Here is a 22,004-nt window from a genome sequence, read left to right as displayed (position 1 = left end):
GAATTCTGTGCCTACTTGAAAATTAACAATGGTGGCTACTTAGACAAAGGATTAGACAAAGAAAACTCATAGAACTGAGGGAAGCTAAGGGCCAGCAACCTTCCAAATGGGCCCAACATAAAGCCCATCTCTAAAACACATCGTTTGGGCCTTTTTCTCTTAGCACGTTAGGACCACTAAGCCTGTCTTCCTCTTCTAACACCCTGACAAGTAGCATTGCAGCCCAGAGACTTAATAAAATGAATCATCATCACACTACTTGGGGAAAAAAATTCGAACAATTATTGCAGATCACACATTTTTATTTAACGCCTCAAACTTACAAACCCATCTATCATCAAGGTTTCCTGTACACAGAATTTTAAGTCACAAAGTGTTTTCTTTGCCATAATATAACAATATATCTATTTATAAGAACATTAAATAACCTAGAATCTCCCTCAGGTATTCTAATATAGGAAAGGAAAAGGGAAATGAAGCGTGGCAGTAAATATACTCAGTCACACACAACAGTGAAGAGTGCACTGATGATCCCGTTCATGAATCAGAGATACCACAAAGACCCTAAGCCAGAATCTCAACAGCCTAGAGAAACAGATCGCTCTGTGTGCTAATCACAGACAGGGAAGAGTTCCTCTGTTCAAAAGTGATTTTCAAGGTCAGCCAGCCCAACTGCTCCCTCACACTTGCAGAAAGGTTATATAATTTGAGTGCTAATTAAATACCTGTGAATGAGATCATTTTATACGAAGCTGCTGGTTTCTCTCAGACTATTCCACTAAAATTTGTTATCAAAGTGCCATTTCATTCCCATTTTAAAACACTAACTAGGATGGAGACTACTACAGAAAAGCTCATCTAAGGCAGCACGGTGTGGCCAAAAGAATGTCGGGCTTGAATGACTTCTGCCAGATGACTGGGCCCCCACACCCCAAGAAATGAAAGGCTGGATATTCCGGAACTGGAACCTTGGTTAAGTTGCTGGCAGAGCTGAGCTATGGCGTCATCCACGGCACTTCCATGTCTTTAACAGCTTTGAATGGTGGTTCCACACTCCGGAAGCCGATGCAGGAACGGGAAGCATCTAGTCCCAGAAGGAGAGACTCAGAGCCAGATTCCCAGGGCTCAACCCCACAACCATCCCTGCAGTGGACCACCAACGTCTAGGGGAAGGATATTCTGTTTTGTCACACAACTTCCCATGTACGTCTGCAGAGATGTGCAGGCGAGTCAATGGCAGTACTAGATTCACAACACTTCGCCAATCCAACTTCTGCACAATACAGCTGAAAGATGGGAGAAGTGGCCTAAATGTCTGCTCCTTACTTCCCATGTAGGGCAGACCCTAAATAACCTAGAAAAACACGTCTACTTTTTCTTTCAAATCTCCTACAATCCCTCGATGGAGTCTATGTTCTCAGAGCCCTGCTGGCTTCTTAAAGCCTAACTTAAGTTCTTGCAAATATAACTGAAATGCAATCTTAGGCAATGTGTCCTTCCAAGTTCTCTCTTCAGAGAGGAAGTACCTGGTGCTACTATTGAATATTGAAGCAGGCCTGGCGGTGAGAGATGGCTGGGCCCGGGTATGGGGAGAGAGAATTCATTATGCTCTTCTCTCTACTTCTGCATATGTTCAAAATCCTCTACAATGAAGTTTTGATTTTTAAGTACCATCTTCGAAACTAAGTCAGAAACTGGTTACAACAGTGACCTTGACAAGGTTCTACAGCACACAAAGGCAAGATAATTTAGGGTTTCCTATTTGATAACGCTTCAACTGTTGTCTTTATGTCATACAGAAAAATAAGCCCAAAGACAATTCAATATCTAATTAGGTGCTTCCAGATACTCAGGTATCCAGCCCAAGATAAAATACCCCCAAATAGTTAAGAGGGTTATGGGACAGGGGTGTCACCTACTGAAATGGCTGCGCAGTCACCCTACTGTGAAGCTCACCAGGCAGAAAGACCCACCAACACATTCATTCATTCAACAAACATTTACTAAGCATCTTATAAGACAGGTGCTGCTATAGGTTCTGAGAATAAAGAAGTGAAAAAAACAAAGTCCCTGCACACAGGGCAGACAATAAGCAACTAAGTAAATATATGATACGTCAGATGGCAAGAAGCAATATGGAAAAATAAAACAAAGGACTGGGGAGATTTTTTTTTTTTTTTTTGAGACGGAGTCTCGCTCTGTCACCCAGGCTGGAGTGCAGTGGCGTGATCTTGGCTCACTGCAAGTTCTGCCTCCCAGGTTCATGCCATTCTCCTGCCTCAGCCTCCTGAGTAGCTGGGACTACAGGCGCCCGCCACCACACCCGGCTAATTTTTTGTATATTTAGTAGAGACGGGGTTTCACCATGTTAGCCAGGATGGTCTCGATCTCCTGACCTCGTGATCCGCCCGCCTCGGCCTCCCAAAGTGCTGGGATTACAGGCGTGAGCCATGCGCCTAGCCTGGACTGGGGAGACTGTTATTTTTTATGGAATGACCAGGGAACACATTTCTGATATTACAACTAAATCATGCAAGAAATGACAGTGATTTGATCCCAGGAGGGTTATAAAAATAGTCAATATTTACATGTTGCTTACAATGTTCCAGGCAGTATTCTAAACTCTTCCAATTCCATAACAACTCTTTGAGGTAGGTAGTATCATTAGCCCCATTTTATGTTATTATTATTATTTTTTTAGAGACACAGTCTTGCTCTGTCACCTAGGCTGGAATCAGTGGTATAATCATAGCTCACTGCAGCTTTGAACTCCTGGGCTCAAGCAATCCTCCCACCTCAGCCTCCCGAGTAGCTGGGACTACAGGTGTGCACCACCATGCCCAGATAATTTTTTAATTTTTTGTAGAGACAGGGTCTTACTACATTGCCCAGGCTGGTCTCTGTCTCTTGGCCTCAAGTGATCCTCCCACCTTGGCCTCCCAAAGTGCTGAGATGACAGGCATGGGCCACCACCCTTGGCTAATTTTTTAAAATTTATTGCAGAGATGGAGTCTCACTATGTTGCCCGGGTTTGTCTTGAACTCCTGGCCTCAAATGATTCTCCCCACCTTGGCCTCCCAAAGTGCTGGGAAACAGTCATGAGACACTGTGCCTGATGAGCCCCATTTTAAAATGAAGAAACGGAGCACTGAAGAGGCAAAGTAACTTCTCCAAGGTCAGACAGTACATGGTGAGGCTCAGAGTGCAAGCTCTTCCCACTCCATGACAGAGCAGGGGATGAAAGCAGGCGGAGCCAGGACTTGCTGGCAGATGCGAGGTGAAGCTGGAGGGAAAAGGGGACATGGAGCACACCTCCAATCCATTTATTAACTCCCTGCTCTGAAAGAGGAACAGACTTTCAAGTATCACCTGACATTTGAAAAACCTCTTAGGTAAAAGACAGTGCCCAACCCAAACAGATATAAAGGAACCTGAGGGAAACAGACAATGCAGAGGCTAAAAAATAATAAAAAACAACAACTATATTCTCAGAAATAACAAGAGACAGTATACTCATGAGAAGAAAGAGGCTATTTAAAAAGTGGGGAGAGGAGGCCTCCTGGAAATCAAATGAAATTGAAAAAAATACTTGCACATAGCAGTAGAACACAGACAAAAAGATCAACAGAAGTAAAGTAGAAGCTCATTCCAAAACATCCAACAATCTGCTGATAGAAGCTTTAGATGGAAAGAACAAAGAGAAGGAAGAGAAGAGAATTCTTCCCAAAAAGTGTGTGCATATATACACATACATGTGTATGTCTGTGTGTGTATGTGTATATATATATGAAAATTGGCCAGAACTAAAGCACACAACTTTCAAGGTTCAAAGGGCCCATTGTGCATCCATGTTGATGAATGAAATGGATGAAACGAGACTCATACCAAGGCACAGCTTTACAACTGTTCAGATCTAGACACATAGGAAGTCTTAAAAGCTTCAGACCTCTCAAGAGGCTGGACAGCGGCCACGGAGACACCACTGCAAGACTGGCATAGGACACAAGGGTTCCAGGACACAACAGCCAAACACACGGAGAGGAGATTTAAGCTGCTGACGAGGCACCTGGGACGGATTAATGATGTGTTCATAAAAAACTAACAAAAGTAAAAGAACTGTAATCATCACAAACACTATAGGGTCAGTTGTAAACAATGTCTGTAGCCATAAAAATGTAAATAATGAATGATGATTTAATGGAAAAGTTTAAGTGACTGTGTTGAGAAGAAGGGTGAATGCACGTATGTGTGTGAATATATAAATCCTTGTCATGCATAGTAGAAACTCAGTATCTGATTAAAGCAACAAACAGTGCTACAAGCACATTAGCCCACAATGTGGCTAAAAGAGCTGCAGGGCGTTGCCACTGGGAGCCAGCAGCAGGGATGGGGAGGAATGGGACAGGACAGGGATTCACTATTTTTATGATAAACCCTGAAAAACTATTTAATTTTTTAAAACTATTTACATGCATCATTTGCAAATATAATTTACAAAATAGATCAAGGGGGAAGGAAAAAAAAAAGAGAACCAAGGAGATAAGAAACAACATTTAAGGGAGGGGACAAAGAAACAGAGCTGATAGGAAACAGGAAAAAGGATGTTTCGGAGGCAACAGGGAGGCATACTACCATGGAAGGCAGAGGAGAAAAGCATGTTTAAAAGTGTTATGCAGGCCAGGCACAGTGGCTCAACCTGTAAGCCCAGCACTTTGGGAAGGGACACCCCAGCCTAGGGGACAGAGTGAGATCCAGTTATATATATACATATACACACACACACACACACACACAAACACCATGTAGAGTTATTCACTGAACTGTTATTTATTATATAAGCTGACAGCAAGGGTCCAGGAGCAGGAGACAAAGAGGACATAAGTGAGGGATGCTGCAGCTGCCAGGAAAGGGTGGGATGAGAGGCATGGGTCACAATGCCTTGTTTTAAAGAGCTGAGAGAAAGAAGAGGAGAAAAATGACATTTGTTGACTGTTCCACACGCTTTTTAAAATACCTGTCCGTGACTCTTGAAAGGATATACAAAATATCCGCCAATGAGCATTATTCTTGGGACCTACAGCAGTTGCGGATTCCTAAAACCATCCAGGGTTGGAGGAGGGTGAGAACTGGGAAACTGCCTATGGGGTACTATGCTGATTGCCTGGGTGACAAAATTATCTATACACCAAATCCCCACGACATGCAATTTACCCACGTGACAAACCTGCACATGCACCCCCCGAAACTAAAACGAAAGTTGGAAAGAAAAAAAAAGGAGTCCAGACCTCCACAAAAGCATATAAATCAATGGTGGTGTTTAAAGTATCTTTCATGTTTACAAATGAATGCTTACAAGTTTATGATTACACTTCTTAAAAGTCAGAAACATTTTTATTACCTTTAATTAAATGGTATAATGTCATCTCATAGGTAGAAACTAAATAGATGTTCTTACAATTTTTTTTTTTAACCCGAGACACGGTCTCGACAGTCCGGCTCTGTCGCCCAGGCTGGAGTGCAGAGGTGCGAACACAGCCTAGACCTCTCAGGCTAAAGTGATCCTCCCACCTCAGCCTCTTGAGTAGCTGTAACCACAGGTGCACACCACCACACCCAGCTAATTTTTAAAAAAAATTTTTGTAGCGTCGAGGTCTTGCCACGTTGCCCAGGCTGGTCTCGAACTCCTGGCCTCAAGCGATCCAGCCGCCTCAGCCTCCCAAAGTGCTGGGATTACAGCCCTGAGCCACCATGCCCGGCACAAATTTAAAAACAATATGAATGTGATTTTTTTCAGCCTAATTATGGAAGCTAGCACTTTGGTTTCCTAATTTTCTTTTTTTTTTTTTTGAGATGGAGTCTGGCTCTGTGCCAGGCTGGAATGCAGTGGCGCAATCTTGGCTCACTGCAACCTCCACCCTCCTGGGTTCAAGCGATTCCTCTGCCTCAGCCTCCCGAGTTGCTGGGACTAAAGGTGCACACCACCATGCCAGGCTAATTTTTTTTTTTTTGTATTTTAGTAGAAACAAGGTTTCACCATTTTGGCCAGGATGGTCTTGATCTCCTAACCTCATGATCCACCTGCCTTGGCCTCCCAAAGTGCTGGGATTACAGGAGTGAGCCACCACGCCAGGCTTAGTTTCCTAATTTTCAATATGGCATTTTCTTTAGTACTTCAAGAGGCAATCTTATGATTCGTAGTTTAACATTTCACCCCAGTACTTTCAGAGAATATACAGAAATCAATATCCAGAGAAGTGGCTGGAGTTGGGTCTCTGTGTGTGCATGCGCATCGCACTACAGAGGTTCTTTAAAGCACAATGCGGTTCACCAGGGTGAACGGATGGCCTGGACCTTAGGACCCTCACTCTTGAATCGGACCTGCCCCTAACTGGCAGTGTGGGACTGACTGCATCTGTAAAACTGGCATTTCAACTCTAAAATTCTACAGACAAGGATTTACGGTCCCAACATTTTCTAAGTCTACCAGGTGCCTATACGGTTAATGTTGGTGATCAGCTCTTTATTAAAGTGAATTTTCTTTTCAATACAGAAAACTAAGTTAGATGACAGATTCCTGAATTGTACTGCTGTGGCAGGCCTCTGGGAGAGTGTTCCCAGGGGGCTATTTTGGTAAGTTGGTTATTTTTCAGTGCCTTACCAGCAATCAGTGTCCGGGTGTTGCATTTTAATAACAGTCTGAGGTAAGAGTCAAGTGGGGCTCTGCTCAGTAACTGACAGGCTGGATCCGGGGAAGCAATCGCTGCTGCCTAGATAGGGAACCCTTCTACAGGGGCAAATTGCCAGGAAAGAATGGGGACAGGATATTTTTTCCTCTTGAAAGGGGCACAAGTTTAATTTATTGAGGGTTCTGAGAAGAATCTGCGATGAGAAAAATACTTTAAACTTAAATTTAGTGGCTAATCTGAGAGGCCACCAATAGATCACAACACTTTAGTTTTGCAGTAAAAAGCTGCAACTACAAAATTTTATAATTACTAGTTGGTTAAAACAGATATTTTAAATGTGCAAAATGATTGCAAACTTCTCCTCCTTTATCTTCTAAGTCCGAGATGTCTTGGGGATTTACTTCCTATAATTAAAGGTTGCAATTATACCATGTCAAACTCAAGTCCCTTCCTCAGTCTAGCAAAAACAGGGAAAACAAAGTTTGGGGATGGACTGAGAATATGAGCCTGAAGGGGGAAAAAAAACATAAGCCTTTTAAAATTATAGTGGTTTCACTTTTAAATAAGAGCAGCTTCTCTCTCAAAAACCGCTATCATAGATGTAACTAAATTCTTTTCTCCCACCCAAGGCATACATGTTGTCAAAAAATAGTCTGTACTAATACAAGAGCCTATGGTGTTCTTCATCAAACCCGACTGATGATTATACAATCATTATAATGTAGCAGCTTCAGAGACAGTTTACTTTTTTTAGCTCATCATAAGAAAATTTTGTACAGATCAATCATCCACAGCAAATATATCAAAATATAACAACAAACAGCTTTTTAAAAAAAGTACCTATCAAAAAATATGAAATAGGCTATAAATCTTAGGCTATACCTAAATGAGTTAGCTTAGAAAAATAAACTTTTTAAAAGCAAGATGCTAACAACATATTATCTTAGCAAAACAAAACACCCTGCAAGTTACCTTATAGATTACGAATCAGGGGTTCTCACGTTACAGCACACCCATTTATCACCGAGGGAATTAAGAATGTCACGGTTTTATACCTGCTCTCAAAATTTCCCTACGAGTCACCTGCCACCCTGACTCTAGCTGCAGTGAGCTGAGGCCTGGTGGTCCAGGACTGGCACCAAGATTCTCAGCTCACGGTACCAGCATCTGATTGTTGGACTACCTGCTGTTTTCCCTGATATTTATACATGATATTCGTAAAATGTAAAGAAGCTATTATTCATACAGACATCTAGAGAAGGAGTGAAGTTTTTTAAAAAATAAAAAAATACTTATTTCAAGCTTTAGCTGTGTTCTGCCCCGGAGTGCTTGAATTCCTTTGTCGTGATGGCATATGTACTCACAGGGAGATATTTACACGTGGTGCTCAGGACGAGTGAGCTCTTCAGATTTCAGGTGTTGGCATTCATTTTAAAATCTCAAGTTTTTAACCAAATGGAATGTTTTCCTCCTTTCCTTGATTCTCACTAGTTACACAAGTCAACAGATTTCCAGTAAATAACTGGTATTATTTTGTATGTGGTAGAAGATGAAATACGTGTGTTGTGGCAGTGAGGGGATGAGGGGAGAAATAACCAGAAAACTATTATAAATGCAGGATTCCAGCCCAGCCTTCAGCATTTTGATTCAGCTGGTTAGTTTGGGACCCAGAAATCTGCATTTCTATTTTTTTTTTTTTTTGAGATGGATTCTCACTCTGTCGCCCAGGCAGGAGTGCAGTGGCACTATCTTGGTTCACTGCAACCTCCGCCTCCCAGGTTCAAGCGATTATCTTGCCTCAGCCTCCTGAGTAGCTGGGACTACAGGCACCCGCCACCACACCCGGCTAATTTTTTGTATTTTTAGTAGAGACACGGTTTCACCATGTTAGCCAGGACGGTCTCGATCTCCTGACCTCATGATCTGCCTGCCTCGGTTTCCCAAAGTGTTGGGATTACAGGCATGAGCCACTGCGCCCGGCCAAAATCTGCATTTCTACAAATACCTAGGTGATCTTCACGCAAGCCATCCTGTTTTATAAAAACACACTTACTTCTTCCTGAAGCATTTTCAGCTGCACTGATCCGTCACTGAGATTTACATCAATACAACAAAGGCCAGGGCAGAGGGAAGGGTAAAGGTGAAACGAGATGAATCATGAATGAAAATACTGTGGATGCTGGGTGACGGGAACACGAGGGTCCACTATACCACTTCACTCTATTTTTCTGTGTGTTTGAAATTTTCTATAATAAAAAGAAAAAAAAAGCAAAGCAAAGCAAAGCTCAGTAAATACATCAAAGCAAGTCTACAGCCCCATGCTCTTCAAGAGACTCGCCAGTAGAAATTTCATCTGAACTTTTACCAATTCAAGGAGTTGCCTATAATCCTTTTCAGCAATTCCAACACTGAAAGACCCCCCAAAATAATCCTAACTAAATTCTTAAGCCAAAGAGGTTTCGTTCATATTCTCAGAGATTAAGCTGCTCTTGGAGGAGGTAAATCGAATCTATTTTTCATATATTTATTACTCTAAAAAGAAAAATAAGATTCTGCCAATATCATTATAATGCAGTTAGTACCACAAACATGGTATTTAGAATGTTTATGGTGGTATTTAATAGTTTAAGTGATAGGGAGAAAACATGGACAGAGTCCTTCCAGCTCATCTGTCTCTAAGAGGTCCCAAAGTTGCTCTCTCCTCCCCTCCCCACAACCCCAAAGATTAGGTACAGGAAGCAGAGGATCAAAAATCTATTAAAAATGCCCAGAAGCAATGAGCAAACCCAGCACCCAGATCTTGTTTTTTTTGTTTGTTTGTTTGTTTTTGAGACAATCTCACTCTGTCACCCAGGCTGGAGTGCAGTGGTCCAATCTCGGCTCATTGCAACTTCCATCTCCTGGGTTCAAGTGATTCTCCTGCCTCAACCTCCCGAGTAGCTGGGATTGCAGGTGCACACCACCACACCTGGCTAATTTTTGTATTGTTAGTAGAGACGAGGTTTTACCACGTTGGTCAGGCTAGTCTTGAACTCCTGACCTCAAGTGATCCGCCCACCTCGGCCTCCCAAAGTGCTGGGATTACAGGAATGAGCCACTGCGCCTGGCCCAGATCTTGGTTTCTCATATCACTCTCCAATCAGAGGAACCAGAGCTCCTTGAAGAAAAGGCTGATTCTAGGACTGGGGCAGGGAATATACAAGATGAACCTGTAGCTTCTTGAAATGCCAGAAAATAAGGAAATGCTTAAAAAAAAATGAGGATATGTCAGCGGGGCACCCAGGAGCTAACTGAAAGAGCTCTCGATGGCCAAAGCTGGTACAACGTAAGAACAAATAAACAACACTGTGGAATCAACTCGAAGTATAAAATAAATATCCATGCATCCACACTGACATAAGTAAATGCTTGAATAAAGAAATAAACAGAGGATCGCATGGGCCCGGGAGTTCAAGGCTGCAGTGAGTCATGACTGTGCTACTGCACTCCAGTTTGGACTACAGAGCAAGACCTGTCAAGGAAAGGGAAGGGGAAGAGGAAGAAAAAAAGAAAAGAAGAGAATACGCGAGTCTCTTCAACAGAACTCCAAAGAATGTCTACAGACACTTCCTTGCAAAGAGGTGGAGCACAGCTTGCCACTCATTAAGTGATGACCCTGCACTCGTACACCATGGGGAGGGGAGGACAGAGTAACTTTACAGGGTGAAAGCTGACAAACACTACTCAGCCAGGTGATCAAGTGACAAGTCATGCTGTGTGATGTTGTGTGCACACACCCTTGATGTGATGTGATGAGAATGGCACTTTAACTCTGTGGTCTTCCTCCAAGAAACCCACACCCCCAGTCTAATCGTGAGAAAAACATCAGACAAATCCCAGTTGAGGGACATTCTACAAAATATCTGACCAGTCAGTACTCCTCAAAGCTGTCCAGGTCACTCTAAACAAGGAATGGACTGGGGGAGCCCAAGGGGCATAACTACTAAATGTAATGTGGTTTCCTGGAAGAGAAAAAAAGACACTAGAGAAATATTAAAGAAACTGAATAAGCTGTGGACTTATTTAATAGCAATATATTAATACTTGTTCCTTAGTTGTGACAAATGTACTACATTAATATAGGATGTTAACAACAGGGACTGGGTAAAAGATACACAGGAACACTCTGTACTATCTTTGCAATGTTTCTGTAAATCTAAAATTGTTGTGAAAGAAAAAGGTTTTAATAAAAAAAAAAAACTATAAATGGCCTCATCCCAGGTGAAGGTCTGTGGCTGCATGGGAAGTTAAGTCCGCAAGAGAGTGAGAGGCTTCAGCTCATACCCTCTCCTTCACACACACACACGCGGACACACACACGCGGACACACACACACGGACACACACGCACAAACACACACACGCACATGCACACACACACACACAGACACACACTGAGGTACTGGTTTGGAGAACTTAGTTCTCTAGTATCATCTTCATCATCCTCAGTTACAAATGCTGACTGAGCATCTACAACCTGTGACATACCATCCAAACACCAATCCCAAAAATGTGCTATCCCAAGGATATAAGACACGGTCCTTGCAAACTAGGTAAAGAGACAGGACTTAAACAATGATGTAGGCCGGACACTGTGGCTCACACCTATAATCCCAACACCGTGGGAGGCCGAAGCCAGAGGACTGCTTGAGGCCAGGAGTTTGAGACCAGCCTGGGCAACATGGCAACTTTACTTTTGTAGACCATCTCTACAAAAAGTAAAAATTGGCCAAGCATGGTTGCATGCGCCTATAGTCCCAGCTACTCAGGAGCTGACGTGGGAGGACTGCTTGAGCCTAGGAGTTCAGGGATGCAGTAAGCCATGACAGTTCACTGCACTCCAGCCTGGGCAACAGAGCAAGACTTTGTCTCTTAAACAAACAAACAAAAAACCAATGATATGAAGATATAAAGTGGTATTTGGTATTTATTAAGTGCAAGTAGTAGACTGGTATGATGAAACCAAACCTTTCTTTTTTTGCTTTTTTTGAGATGGAGTCTTGCTCTGTCACCAGGCCTGGGCACAGTGGTGCGATCTCAGCTCACTGCAACCTCCGCCTCCCGGGTTCAACCTCAGCCTCCTGAGTAGCTGGGACTACAAGTGCCCGCCACCACACCCAGCTAACTTTTTAGTAGAAACGGGGTTTCACCATGTTGGCCAGGATGGTCTCAATCTCTTGACCTCGTGATCCGCCCGCCTCGGCCTCCCAAAGTGCTGAGATTACAGGTGTGAGCCACAGCACCCGACCCAAAACCAAACCTTTCTTGATTTCAGCCAGCAGTAATTTCTCTCTCCTCTCTCCCTCCCTCCCTTCCTTCCTTTCTTTTTTTCTTCTCTTTCTTTCTTCTCTTTCTCTCTTTCTTTGAGTCTCGCTCTGTCGCCCAGGCTGGTGTGCAATGGCATGATCTCGGCTCACTGCAACCTCCGCCTCCTGGGTTCAAGCGACTCTCCTGCCTCAGCCTCCTGAGTAGCTGAGACTTTAGGAGTGTGCCACCATACCCAGCTAATTTTTGTGTTTTTTAGTATAGACGGGGTTTCTCCGTGTTGTCCAGGCTGGTCTTGAACTCCTGACCTCACGTGATCCACCCACCTCGACCTCCCACCGTGCTGGGATTACAGGCATGAGCCACTGTACCCAGGCAGTACATTTTATGTTCTTTCCGTCCCATGTCATTTATAAATCAAAAAATGTGTTAGTGTACCACACATTCTATACCTTAAAACATCACATAAGTTGACCTTTTAAGAGGATGAAATGAGAATAAACATCAGTTCCAATGTTTTCGTCTGGTACCCCATGAAACATCTTGCTCCACAGGTATACACTCTCAAGTTCACCAAGGGAAGGAATCTCTAAGGGCTGGGCCAGGATCAATAACTCAGTAGGGAAGGTGGGTCCGCAAAGAGGTTTTAAAAAAAATAAAAAGATGGCAGCACTTACAGAAGCAGGAAAAGAGGCAATTGCAAACAGGGAGAATATATGGAGAGCCAGAAGATGGGAATTTGCACGGAATATTTTGCAAGCAATAGGCAGATCAAGTTAGCTCTGAAAAAAGTGCTGTGGAGGGTGGAGGCAGGAACAACAACAGATGCACTGCAGCAGACACCCCGATGCGACCGTCTCCCTTCACCAGATACAGGGAGACAGGGGCTACTTTAGCCATAGCACAAGGTCCTGCACACCTAATTTGACCTGATGGTAACTCAAGCCTTTTAAAATATTAAAACTACCCAGGTGCAGTGGCTCATGCCTGTAATCCCAGCACTTTGGGAGGCTGAGGTGGGAGGATCACTTGAGTCCAGGAGTTTGAGACCAGCCTGGGCAATATAGTGAGATCCCATCTCTATAGAAAAAATATGTTTTACATCAGTCAGGCATGGTGGTATGCACCTGTAGTCCCAGCTATTCAGGAGGCTGAGGTGGGAGGATCGTTTTAGCCCAAGAAGTTGAGACTGCAGTGAATATGACTGCACCACTGCATTCCAGCCTGAGTGACAGAACAAGACCCTGTCTCAAAAAAAAAAAAAAAAAAAAAAAACTTCAAAAAAACACATATAATAAAATGCAAAACCTACCTACCAAATTGTCAAAAATTGAACAGAAGGTTTACCACCACCACCCCCTCCTACCAAAGGCCCAGGTGGGCAGAGGAATACAGAGTCACTCTTTTGTGGTTGGGGAAGGAAAAAAAGGCAGAGAAAATGAAAGATACTGATCGATGCTGTGGCTGCGGGTACCTGAGACATCTGGCATAAATAGTGCTCACTTTTCCCACCTGAATCACAATACAATAAATGACATTTGGAATCACTGCACTGAGCTAACTTTTGCAAAAAAAAAAAAAAAAAAAAAAAAAAAGAATTTAATAATGAGGTTACTTTTCTGATATGCCTGCTCTTTGTGACAAACAATTGTAATGCCAAGGCAGGGCTCCGAATTAGCCACTTGCTGCAATTTTAAAAGACATCAATCCAATATTTTGCTCTGCAGACATGCTAATTTTACCATAACTTCCCCAGTTTTCTGCAACAGTATCTTCATAAGAAGATTCAAAGAAAAGCTGATAATGGAATCTAAAATCCCTAGAGGGAGCAGTCTTCTAGATCAGAGATGGTTGTCCAGCATCTCCTCCGAGAATATTCCTTCCCTCATTTTAGTAAATACAAAGTTTTAAAACAGTAATAAAGCACTGCTAGTCGACTATAAAAGCACATGATTTTAAATGAGAAAGGGCCAGGTGCGGTGGCTCACACCTATAATCCTACCACTTTTGGAGACTGAGGCAGGAGGATCACTTGAGGCCAGGAATTTGAGACCAGCCTGGGCAACACAGTGAGACCCCAGCTGTATTAGTCCATTCTTACAGTGCTATAAAGAATCGCTCAAGACTGGGTAATTTATCAAGGAAAGAGGTTTAATTGACTCACAGTTCCACATGGCTGGGGAGGCCTCAGGAAACTTATAAACATGGCGGAAGGGGAAGCAAACATGTCCTTCTTCACATGGCAGCAGGAGAGAGAAGTGCCAAGCAAAGGGGGAAAAGTCCTTACAAAACCATCAGATCTTGTGAGAACTCATTCACTATCACCAGAATAGCATGGGGGTAACCACCCCCATGATTCAACTATCTCCCATGGGGTTCCTCACACAACATATGGGGATTACGGGAACTACAATTCAAGATAAGAATTGGGTGAGGAAACAGCCAAACCATATCACCATCTCTACAAAAAAAATAAAGTGGGCATGGTGGCACACACCTGTAGTCACACACCTACAGGTAAGTGTCTGTAGGTGACACACACCTACTCAGGAGGCTGAGGCGGGAGGATTGCTTGAGCCTGGGAGTTTGAGGCTACAGTGAGCTATGATCGTGCCACTGCACTCCAGCCTGAGTGACAGAGCAAGACTGTTTTTCCCTGAAGTCTCTTTCTTCTGTTCTGCAGTGGGGAGCTGAGGTTGTGCTACCTCAGTTCTCATCTCTTCACCAGCAAAAACTCCACAATTATTTTGTCTTTTCTTCTTTCTTTTTTCAAAGCCCTCTTCTCACTTCCCTCACCCTTGTAATGGGCCTAGATTTGGGAGTTCACGAAGAATCAGGATCATGATCATAATTATAATCACAGCTGGCCTTACATGTCCTAACCAAGGACTGGGCACTGTACCTGCCTCACACCAGCCCTGTCCCACAGAACCTTTTTCCATAATGGGAAGTTCTCTTCTGTGCTGTCCAATGCCATAGCCACCAGCCACCTGCAGTTATCAAGCCCTTAACTTGTGGCCAGTGCCACTGAAGAACTGAAGCTTTCGTTCTAAAACGTTTACATTTAAGCAGCCACAGGGAGCTAGTGGCTATTGTACTAGACAACACAGGTTTGGACCTTCACAAGACTGTAACTATTCTCTCCGTTTTACAGATAAACCAAGTCTTGCCTGGTGCAGTGACTCATGCCTATAACCCCAGCACTCTGGGAGGCTGAAATGGGAGGATCTCTTGAGGCCAGGAGTTGGAGGTTGCAGTGAGCTATGATCGCACCACTGCACTCTAGCCTGGGCAGCAGAGCAAGATCCTGTCTCTTAAAAAAAAGAAAAATGAGAGGGAGAAAGAAAAACGTCAGTCACATTCATCTCTCTGGTTTCTAAGAGAAAGCATCAGCTCTGGGCTTGTTCTACTACAACCTGGGTTAATCAGGGATGCCTCATGACAATACACAATTGTGTTTAAGATCAAGAAAAACTTTCAAGTGCTCATGATTCCTTTAAATAAATTAAAATCAGCAACTGTTCACATGCAAGAGCTTTAGTCATCTTCCACTTTAAAAACAGGTTTATTACATAAAAGCAGACTAACCCAGATGATCCTAAAAATTTCCAGCATAGTTCTCCAACACTACGAATTTCAAGTAGTAACAATACCAGCTTAGACTTAAATAAACCAGATTTCTCTCTAAAGCATCTCCATCCACCATAAAAAAGTTATTTTGAGCAACAAAGATTTTTTAAATCCAGTAAATTCTAGACATGCCATGTTACGCAGCTACCACTTTGAGCTCCTGCTTTGATGCCATACCACCTGCCATTAGTCAATTTGATGATAACCAAATTTACAAAGAAATCTGAAACAATGAAGCAATCTAGTGTGAGAGGGTACACCACTGTGCCCCCCACAACCTTTTGGGTAAATATTGTCATCGCCACCCTTTTTAATGATGGAGTTCTAAGCCCAGAGGTCGAGTAACTGACCCAGGGTCCTTAAGCTATTCCAGCGGCAGCCAAGGCTTCACACCCAGATCTCACTACAAAGCCCAAGCTCTTCCTACAACACTCTGTTCCAGCTAGGATTGGTTCATGAATTTTACTCTCAACTAAACGAAAAAGTTGGATTATTTCTATATGTCCATTTACAAGAACTTTTTTGAGGACTCATTTGTTTACTGTTTCAGAACCCTGGACGTCCCTTATTTATATGACAGTGTCTTTTTAAAATTATATCTACAGCTGTTATGTAAGTGACACAATACACAGGGGCCAGAGAGGGCCCAAGGACTCTAAATTTTTAAGAGAATTTGCAGGAACACTCAGCACACTGATTATCAGCAAAACTGTAAGGATTTGATAACTTCAGTGCTAATCGGCTACAAAACTGCAGACGGACTTCCTATTACTGTTCAAATAAGCACATTTAGTTAACCCCAAAATATCACCAAGTAAAAGTAATTGCAGCAATCCCAACCAAAATCAAATTTCAAGATTTATAGCTATAAATCCTAAAATAATTTGCATAGAAAGCCTGTTGAAAATAATTTTCTCAGAGGCTGTTAAACACAGTAATTCATACTTTAGAAAGCATTTCCTTTACTTTAGAAATCTTTTTCAAAATACAAGTCTGTTTGTTTAATCTAAAACGAGAGGCTTGGTTTCACAAGCTGCTGTTTAATCAGTAGCTGAGTCCCACTGGCTTCACGGGCTTCCGTGAGGTCCTTTATCTGGAGCTGCTAAAAGCTTCCTCTGTACTCTGTGACCTAATATGCTGCAGAACAATAGAACTGGGTTTCCTTGTCTCACCACTATCCTAATATTAATAAGAAAGTGTGAGCTTAGAGAAATTCATTCACATATACAAGATCTTTCTTTATTTCTAGTCCCCGTTTATGATGTGAATCCTGAGAATCTTAGAAAAGGCGCATCCATGTTTTCTAAGAGAAGAATGATCTGATAACTATGATCTGGGGAAAAGAACTGAACTGTAATCTTAGTTTGGCAATTTAACTGGTTGTGAAAACAGTGAACTTTCTCCCTTTACATAAAAGCTTCCTAGAGAGGACCAGCAAGTCTTAGTCTACATAACAACAAGGGCCCTTACAGAAACACAGATTCTCAGGGAAAGAGGCTCCTAGACGGGGCGGGGGTAGGGGGCAAAACGGCATCCCAGCTCAAAGAAGAGGCCCAAAATAAAGTTCAACCAAGAAATGCCTTCTTGCCTGATGGGCAAGTGCAATCTATATATTTACATAGCTTTATTATGACTGAATAAGAAAATATCTTTTTCAGCTTCTGAGTCTAGCAATGAATCTAGATGATGAAGACACCATAGATAAATGATCTTCAGTTTAAAAGCTGAATTTCAGTTAACTGCATGCTTTCTCTAAGGCACCATTAAACTGGATAGACTGATCAGGCTTCAAGCAGAAAGAAGAACAAGGAGGCGAAAGACCCTATGAAATGGGTCTATCCTTATTTGAAAGTGTCTAGCTCTATCTTCACAAGGAGTGCAGGCTCCTAGATTAACAGAAGCTTTAGTTAGGTTTTTGGCGTGTAACTGCTCTTTTATCTACCATACATGGTCAAGCGGGATTCCTCTTTTTTAACCAGCGAGCTCACTAGTCAGGATTAGCTTAAAGGTTTTTTTTTAATCTTGGTCTAATATACCTTGGTCAAGAACCCACCTCATGTAACGAGGATCAATAAACTCTTTTGGATGGAGAGACAAGCCCCTGAATCTATGTCTGATTGTGCATCTTTCTTTCTTTTTTTTTTTTTTTTGAGACGGAGTCTCACTCTGTTGCCCAGGCTATGATGCAGTGGCACAATCTCGGCTCACTGTAAGCTCCGCTCCCTGGGTGCAAGCAATTTTCCTGCCTCAGCCTCCCAAATAGTTGGGATTACAGGCTCCCACCACCACGCACGGCTAATTTTTGTATATTTAGTAGAGAGGGAATTTCACCATGTTGGTCAGGCTGGTCTCGAACTCCTGACCTCAAGCAATCCACCCACCTGGGCCTCCCAAAAGTGCTGGGATTACAGGCGTGATCCACTGCTCCCGGCCTGACTGTGCATCTTTTCCACAGACTTTAACCCTAGGTACCCATTATTCATATGCAACACATCAAAACATATACACCTATCCTACAAAGATCAGAATATGAAAGGAAAATTTGTAGCAAAAGTTGCTACAAATTACCAAATATTTCCTTATGCTATATGTATGTCAAGATTTGATATCTCTATTTACAGATTAACTTTTCTGATTGCTTTGTTCTACAACACCCCAACAAAATTCAGTTTTTTATAATTCATGACACCATAAAATTGTAAAAGAATGGAATAAAAACCATGTAAGAAGTGTACAGGTGGCCAGGCGCGGTGGCTCCCGCCTGTAATCCCAGCACTTTGGGAGGCTGAGGCGGGTGAATCACGAGGTCAGGAGTTCAAGACCGGCCTGGCCAACATGATGAAACCCGTCTCTACTAAAAATACAAAAATTAGCCGGACATGGTGGCAGGGGCCTGTAGTCCCAGCTACACAGGAGGCTGAGGCAGAGAACTGCTTGAACTCGGAAGGCGGGGGTTGCAGTCAGCTGATATCGCACCGATGATGCACTCCAGCCTGGGTGACAGAGCAAGACTCCGTCTCAAAAAAAAAAAAAAAAAAGTGTGCAGGCAGACATAGGTTCCTATAAAGAATCGATACTTCAAAATATATAAAAATCCAATTAAGTGTAAAGTCATCTGGAAATTTCTTGAATCCCCATCATATAAATACTCTTTACCTACTACCCTATACTAGTGCTAACTTTCAATATCAATATCTTTAAATATCAACATCACCATCCTTCCACATAATCTTTCATTATTTCCCAGGTACTTTCTGTGACTCTTTCCGGGGTTGCCTATACACATCTGATAACATTTACTCTTCTTATCTATCGGATCAGAAAACAGAATTCACCTCACAAGTATTTGATCTAAGGCAGTAACAGAAATTTAGTGCTACATTATACGGTACAATGAGGACATTTAACGTTCAACTAAAGGGCACTCAATGACAAACCCTGATGTAGCTCTGGAAGCAATTACATGTAGCTTTCATCGTAGATTTGTTTGAAAAATATGTCTTTACTGGAGACAGTACATCCACATTCTGTACCCAATTAACATTATTCCAAAATAACTCTTGACCTCGAGAGTATTCCAAAACAGTTACAAGACTTAAAAAAAAAATCATACAACTAGGGGTATCTAAGACCTGGCTTTGGGGCTCTGCCTACAACGAAGCTGTGTCACCCTGGGTAGGTCATTTGACCCAACATGCCCAGTATCTCCTACTACGTAAAGAAGAAATTGGTCTAAATTTTCTTTAAGGTCTCTTCTAACTCTAACATTCTATGAATGTATGAAATTTCAATCTTTCCCCATTTCAAAGGTAATGGCGGCAGTCAATAATGCCAAGTTAGCCTAGATTTTTTTTTTCCTTTTTAGAAAAATGACCCAACTTGGGATGTTTTCTTGGGTTGAAGTTTTATTTAGGAAAATAAACCCCAAATAAAAACGATGTTGAGAAAATGGGCGGGGGGGGAGGAAAGAAAATCATACACTGACGTTAGCTAAAATAGAAACTTCCATCACCCTTAAGCCAGTTTGTCAATAGTTATTCAACGCCTGCTACTCTAATCACTGGCTTCCTAAAATAGAAATATTTATAGTTGTTTCCTTCTCATCCCCGGAGATACATTCCGAATAAAAAGCACAGCGTCTAAAATCAATTTACAACTTCAGAATAAGTTGCAAGGAGCGAAAACAAACTCCGCACAGCTCGCCAAGTAATTTGCATTTAAGTATGATTAGGGCTAAGAAACGGTTCTTATGAGATGCGAAAAAAAAGCACAAGAGGCAGGTGACATCTGGAAAGGGAAGCTGAACTGCCAGGAAGCGATATAAGCTGAGGATCTTAAGGCAACAGGTCCAGGGCCGGTACCGCAGCCTATCCCGGGAGGGGTCGGTGGCTGCTACCTCGCCCGCCGCCCTCCCCAGCCCCAACGACGTCGCCTCGCTCCCGCCCCCCCAAATCCCACGCCCCTGCGGCAGAAATCTCCCTAATCACTCGCCTCCCTGGGCTTCCCACCCCCGGCAGGCCCTCCGATTCCTCGGCGCCGAGGCCGGCCCGGCCCTGCCGCCCCCTCCCCTCCACGCCGAAGACCCCGCAGCCCCGTCCCCGCCGCGGGCCCGCTCACCTGCACCTGTTTGCGGAAGTGGCGCGGCCCCAGCACTGCCGGCGATCAGGAGGACCAGCAGCAGCAGCAGCAGCCTCCGCCGCAACGCCGGCGGCCCCGGCATCTCGCCCACGGCGCGGCTCCGGGGCCGGCTCTCGAGTCGCCTTCCGTCCGTCCGTCCGTTTGCCCGTCAGTCGATCCTGCCTCCCTCCGCTGCCTCAGTGGCACCCGCGCCGGTTGCTCCCGAGCACACGTTGCTTCTGCCAAACCTCGGTCCGGCTCCCGGTCCGCACCTGCCGCTCCAGTCGCAGAAACACCATCCTTCCCGCCCGCCTGCGCCGCCGCCGCCGCCTCTCAACAGCAGCAACGGCAGCAGCCCTGCGGAGCGGCGGGCCCGGGCAGCCGCGCTCCCGCCGCCATGATGGGCTACGTCATGTGACGTAGCGCGGGGGCGGGATGTCGTGATGGACAGGGCGGCCAGCCACTCGTCAGTCCACACCGGCCCAGGAGGCCCCGCCCATCATCCTGAAGGAGTGAGCGGTGGCGGCCGGTGCGCCCCCTGCAGACGGAGGAGTGCGTGGGCAGCAGCTAACACTAACAATTATTTTAAATTGAAAAATACAGGAAAATGTAAAGAAGACCATGACAATCATCCTGATATTTTTTTCTCGGTGTTTTATAACATGCAAAAATAGGCCTGTCTTGTCTTCTGCCTTTTTTTTTTTTTTACTTGTCAGAGCTGTTTTAGGCTCTTCTCCTTAAGTTGACCTACACATCCTCTCAGCCATCAAACAGCTTTGGGCTTTTCACTTGAATTGATCAAGAGAATGCCTCTCTCGGCATCACCCACTGACTCACCTCCTGAGCTCAAGCTGTTGCCTCTTGTCCACCTGGCAGACACTCTTCCTTTCATCTGTCGAGACTCACCTGACATATGACTTCATCTATGACTCTCTAGGAGAAATGACTGTCATCTCCTTAGTGCCCCGCCCTGGCCCTGTGTGGACTGCTATCCTAGCTGCAGTATCCTATTGACCCGTGACTGTAAGCTCCCTGAGGACAGCAACTGTGTCTGATTCAGCTGGTGGGAAATCCCTGGTGCAGGACCTGGGTCGGAGCAGGTGTTCTCTAAAGCAATGGTGCATGGCCCTGGTCCCAGGTACCAGGGCAGAGCAGCTCCCAGGGGTGGCCTTCTCCCCACCAAGAGGTGAGGTGAGAACACAGTCCTGCAGAGAGGATAGAGACAGCACTCTCCACACACAAGTAATATAGTGGTCAGAGGCATGGGGGTTGGGAAAATGCTAAGCTTTTCTGGAGAGGCGCTATGGTTCAGTGTGTGCATGAGAGGAGCTGATTTCAATCTTATCAGATGAGACTTTGCCACCTGGCAACAGTGTAACCTCCCCAGTTCTCCAAACTCCCCAAATGTCCATCCTAAATGCCAGCTGTCAATGATGCTAACACAGCACTGGACACACAGATGATGCCCAGGGAATATTTGTTGGATGATTGAGGCAAGCCAATAAATATCTAAGGAGACAAATAGCTGGAACGAGAAACGTTGAATTTAAAAGTCCATGGCTTGGCCGGGCACGGTGGCTCACACCTGTAATCTCAGCACTTTGGGAGGCCAAGGTGGGTGAATCACTTCAGACCAGGAGTTCGAGACCAGCCTGGCCAACATGGTCACACCCCATCTCTACTAAAAATACAAAAAATATTAGCCAGACATGGTGACGCGTGCCTGTAATCCCAGCTGCTTGGGAGGCTGAGGCAGGAAAATTGCTCG

General features: G+C 44.0%; 1 protein-coding gene across 2 annotated transcripts in view; it reads right to left on the bottom strand.

Annotated features, from left to right (window-relative positions):
- LMTK2 (lemur tyrosine kinase 2) overlaps positions 1-20,671 on the bottom strand; it is a 102,765-nt gene extending 82,094 nt beyond the window's left edge. The window contains exon 1 of one of the 2 annotated variants that reach the window (XM_003815695.5): positions 20,237-20,671. In XM_003815695.5, the coding sequence (XP_003815743.3) occupies positions 20,237-20,339 (103 nt within the window). In that variant the 5' untranslated portion in view covers positions 20,340-20,671. The remainder of the gene's footprint in view (positions 1-20,236) is intronic. The other variant, XM_008968678.4, reaches the window with a different exon arrangement.
- Between the last annotated feature and the right edge of the window lie 1,333 nt (positions 20,672-22,004).

The sequence above is a fragment of the Pan paniscus genome, chromosome 6, assembly GCF_029289425.2.
Source record: "Pan paniscus chromosome 6, NHGRI_mPanPan1-v2.0_pri, whole genome shotgun sequence".
Taxonomy (NCBI): Eukaryota; Metazoa; Chordata; class Mammalia; order Primates; family Hominidae; genus Pan; species Pan paniscus.
This window is presented reverse-complemented; position numbering and strand designations above follow the sequence as displayed.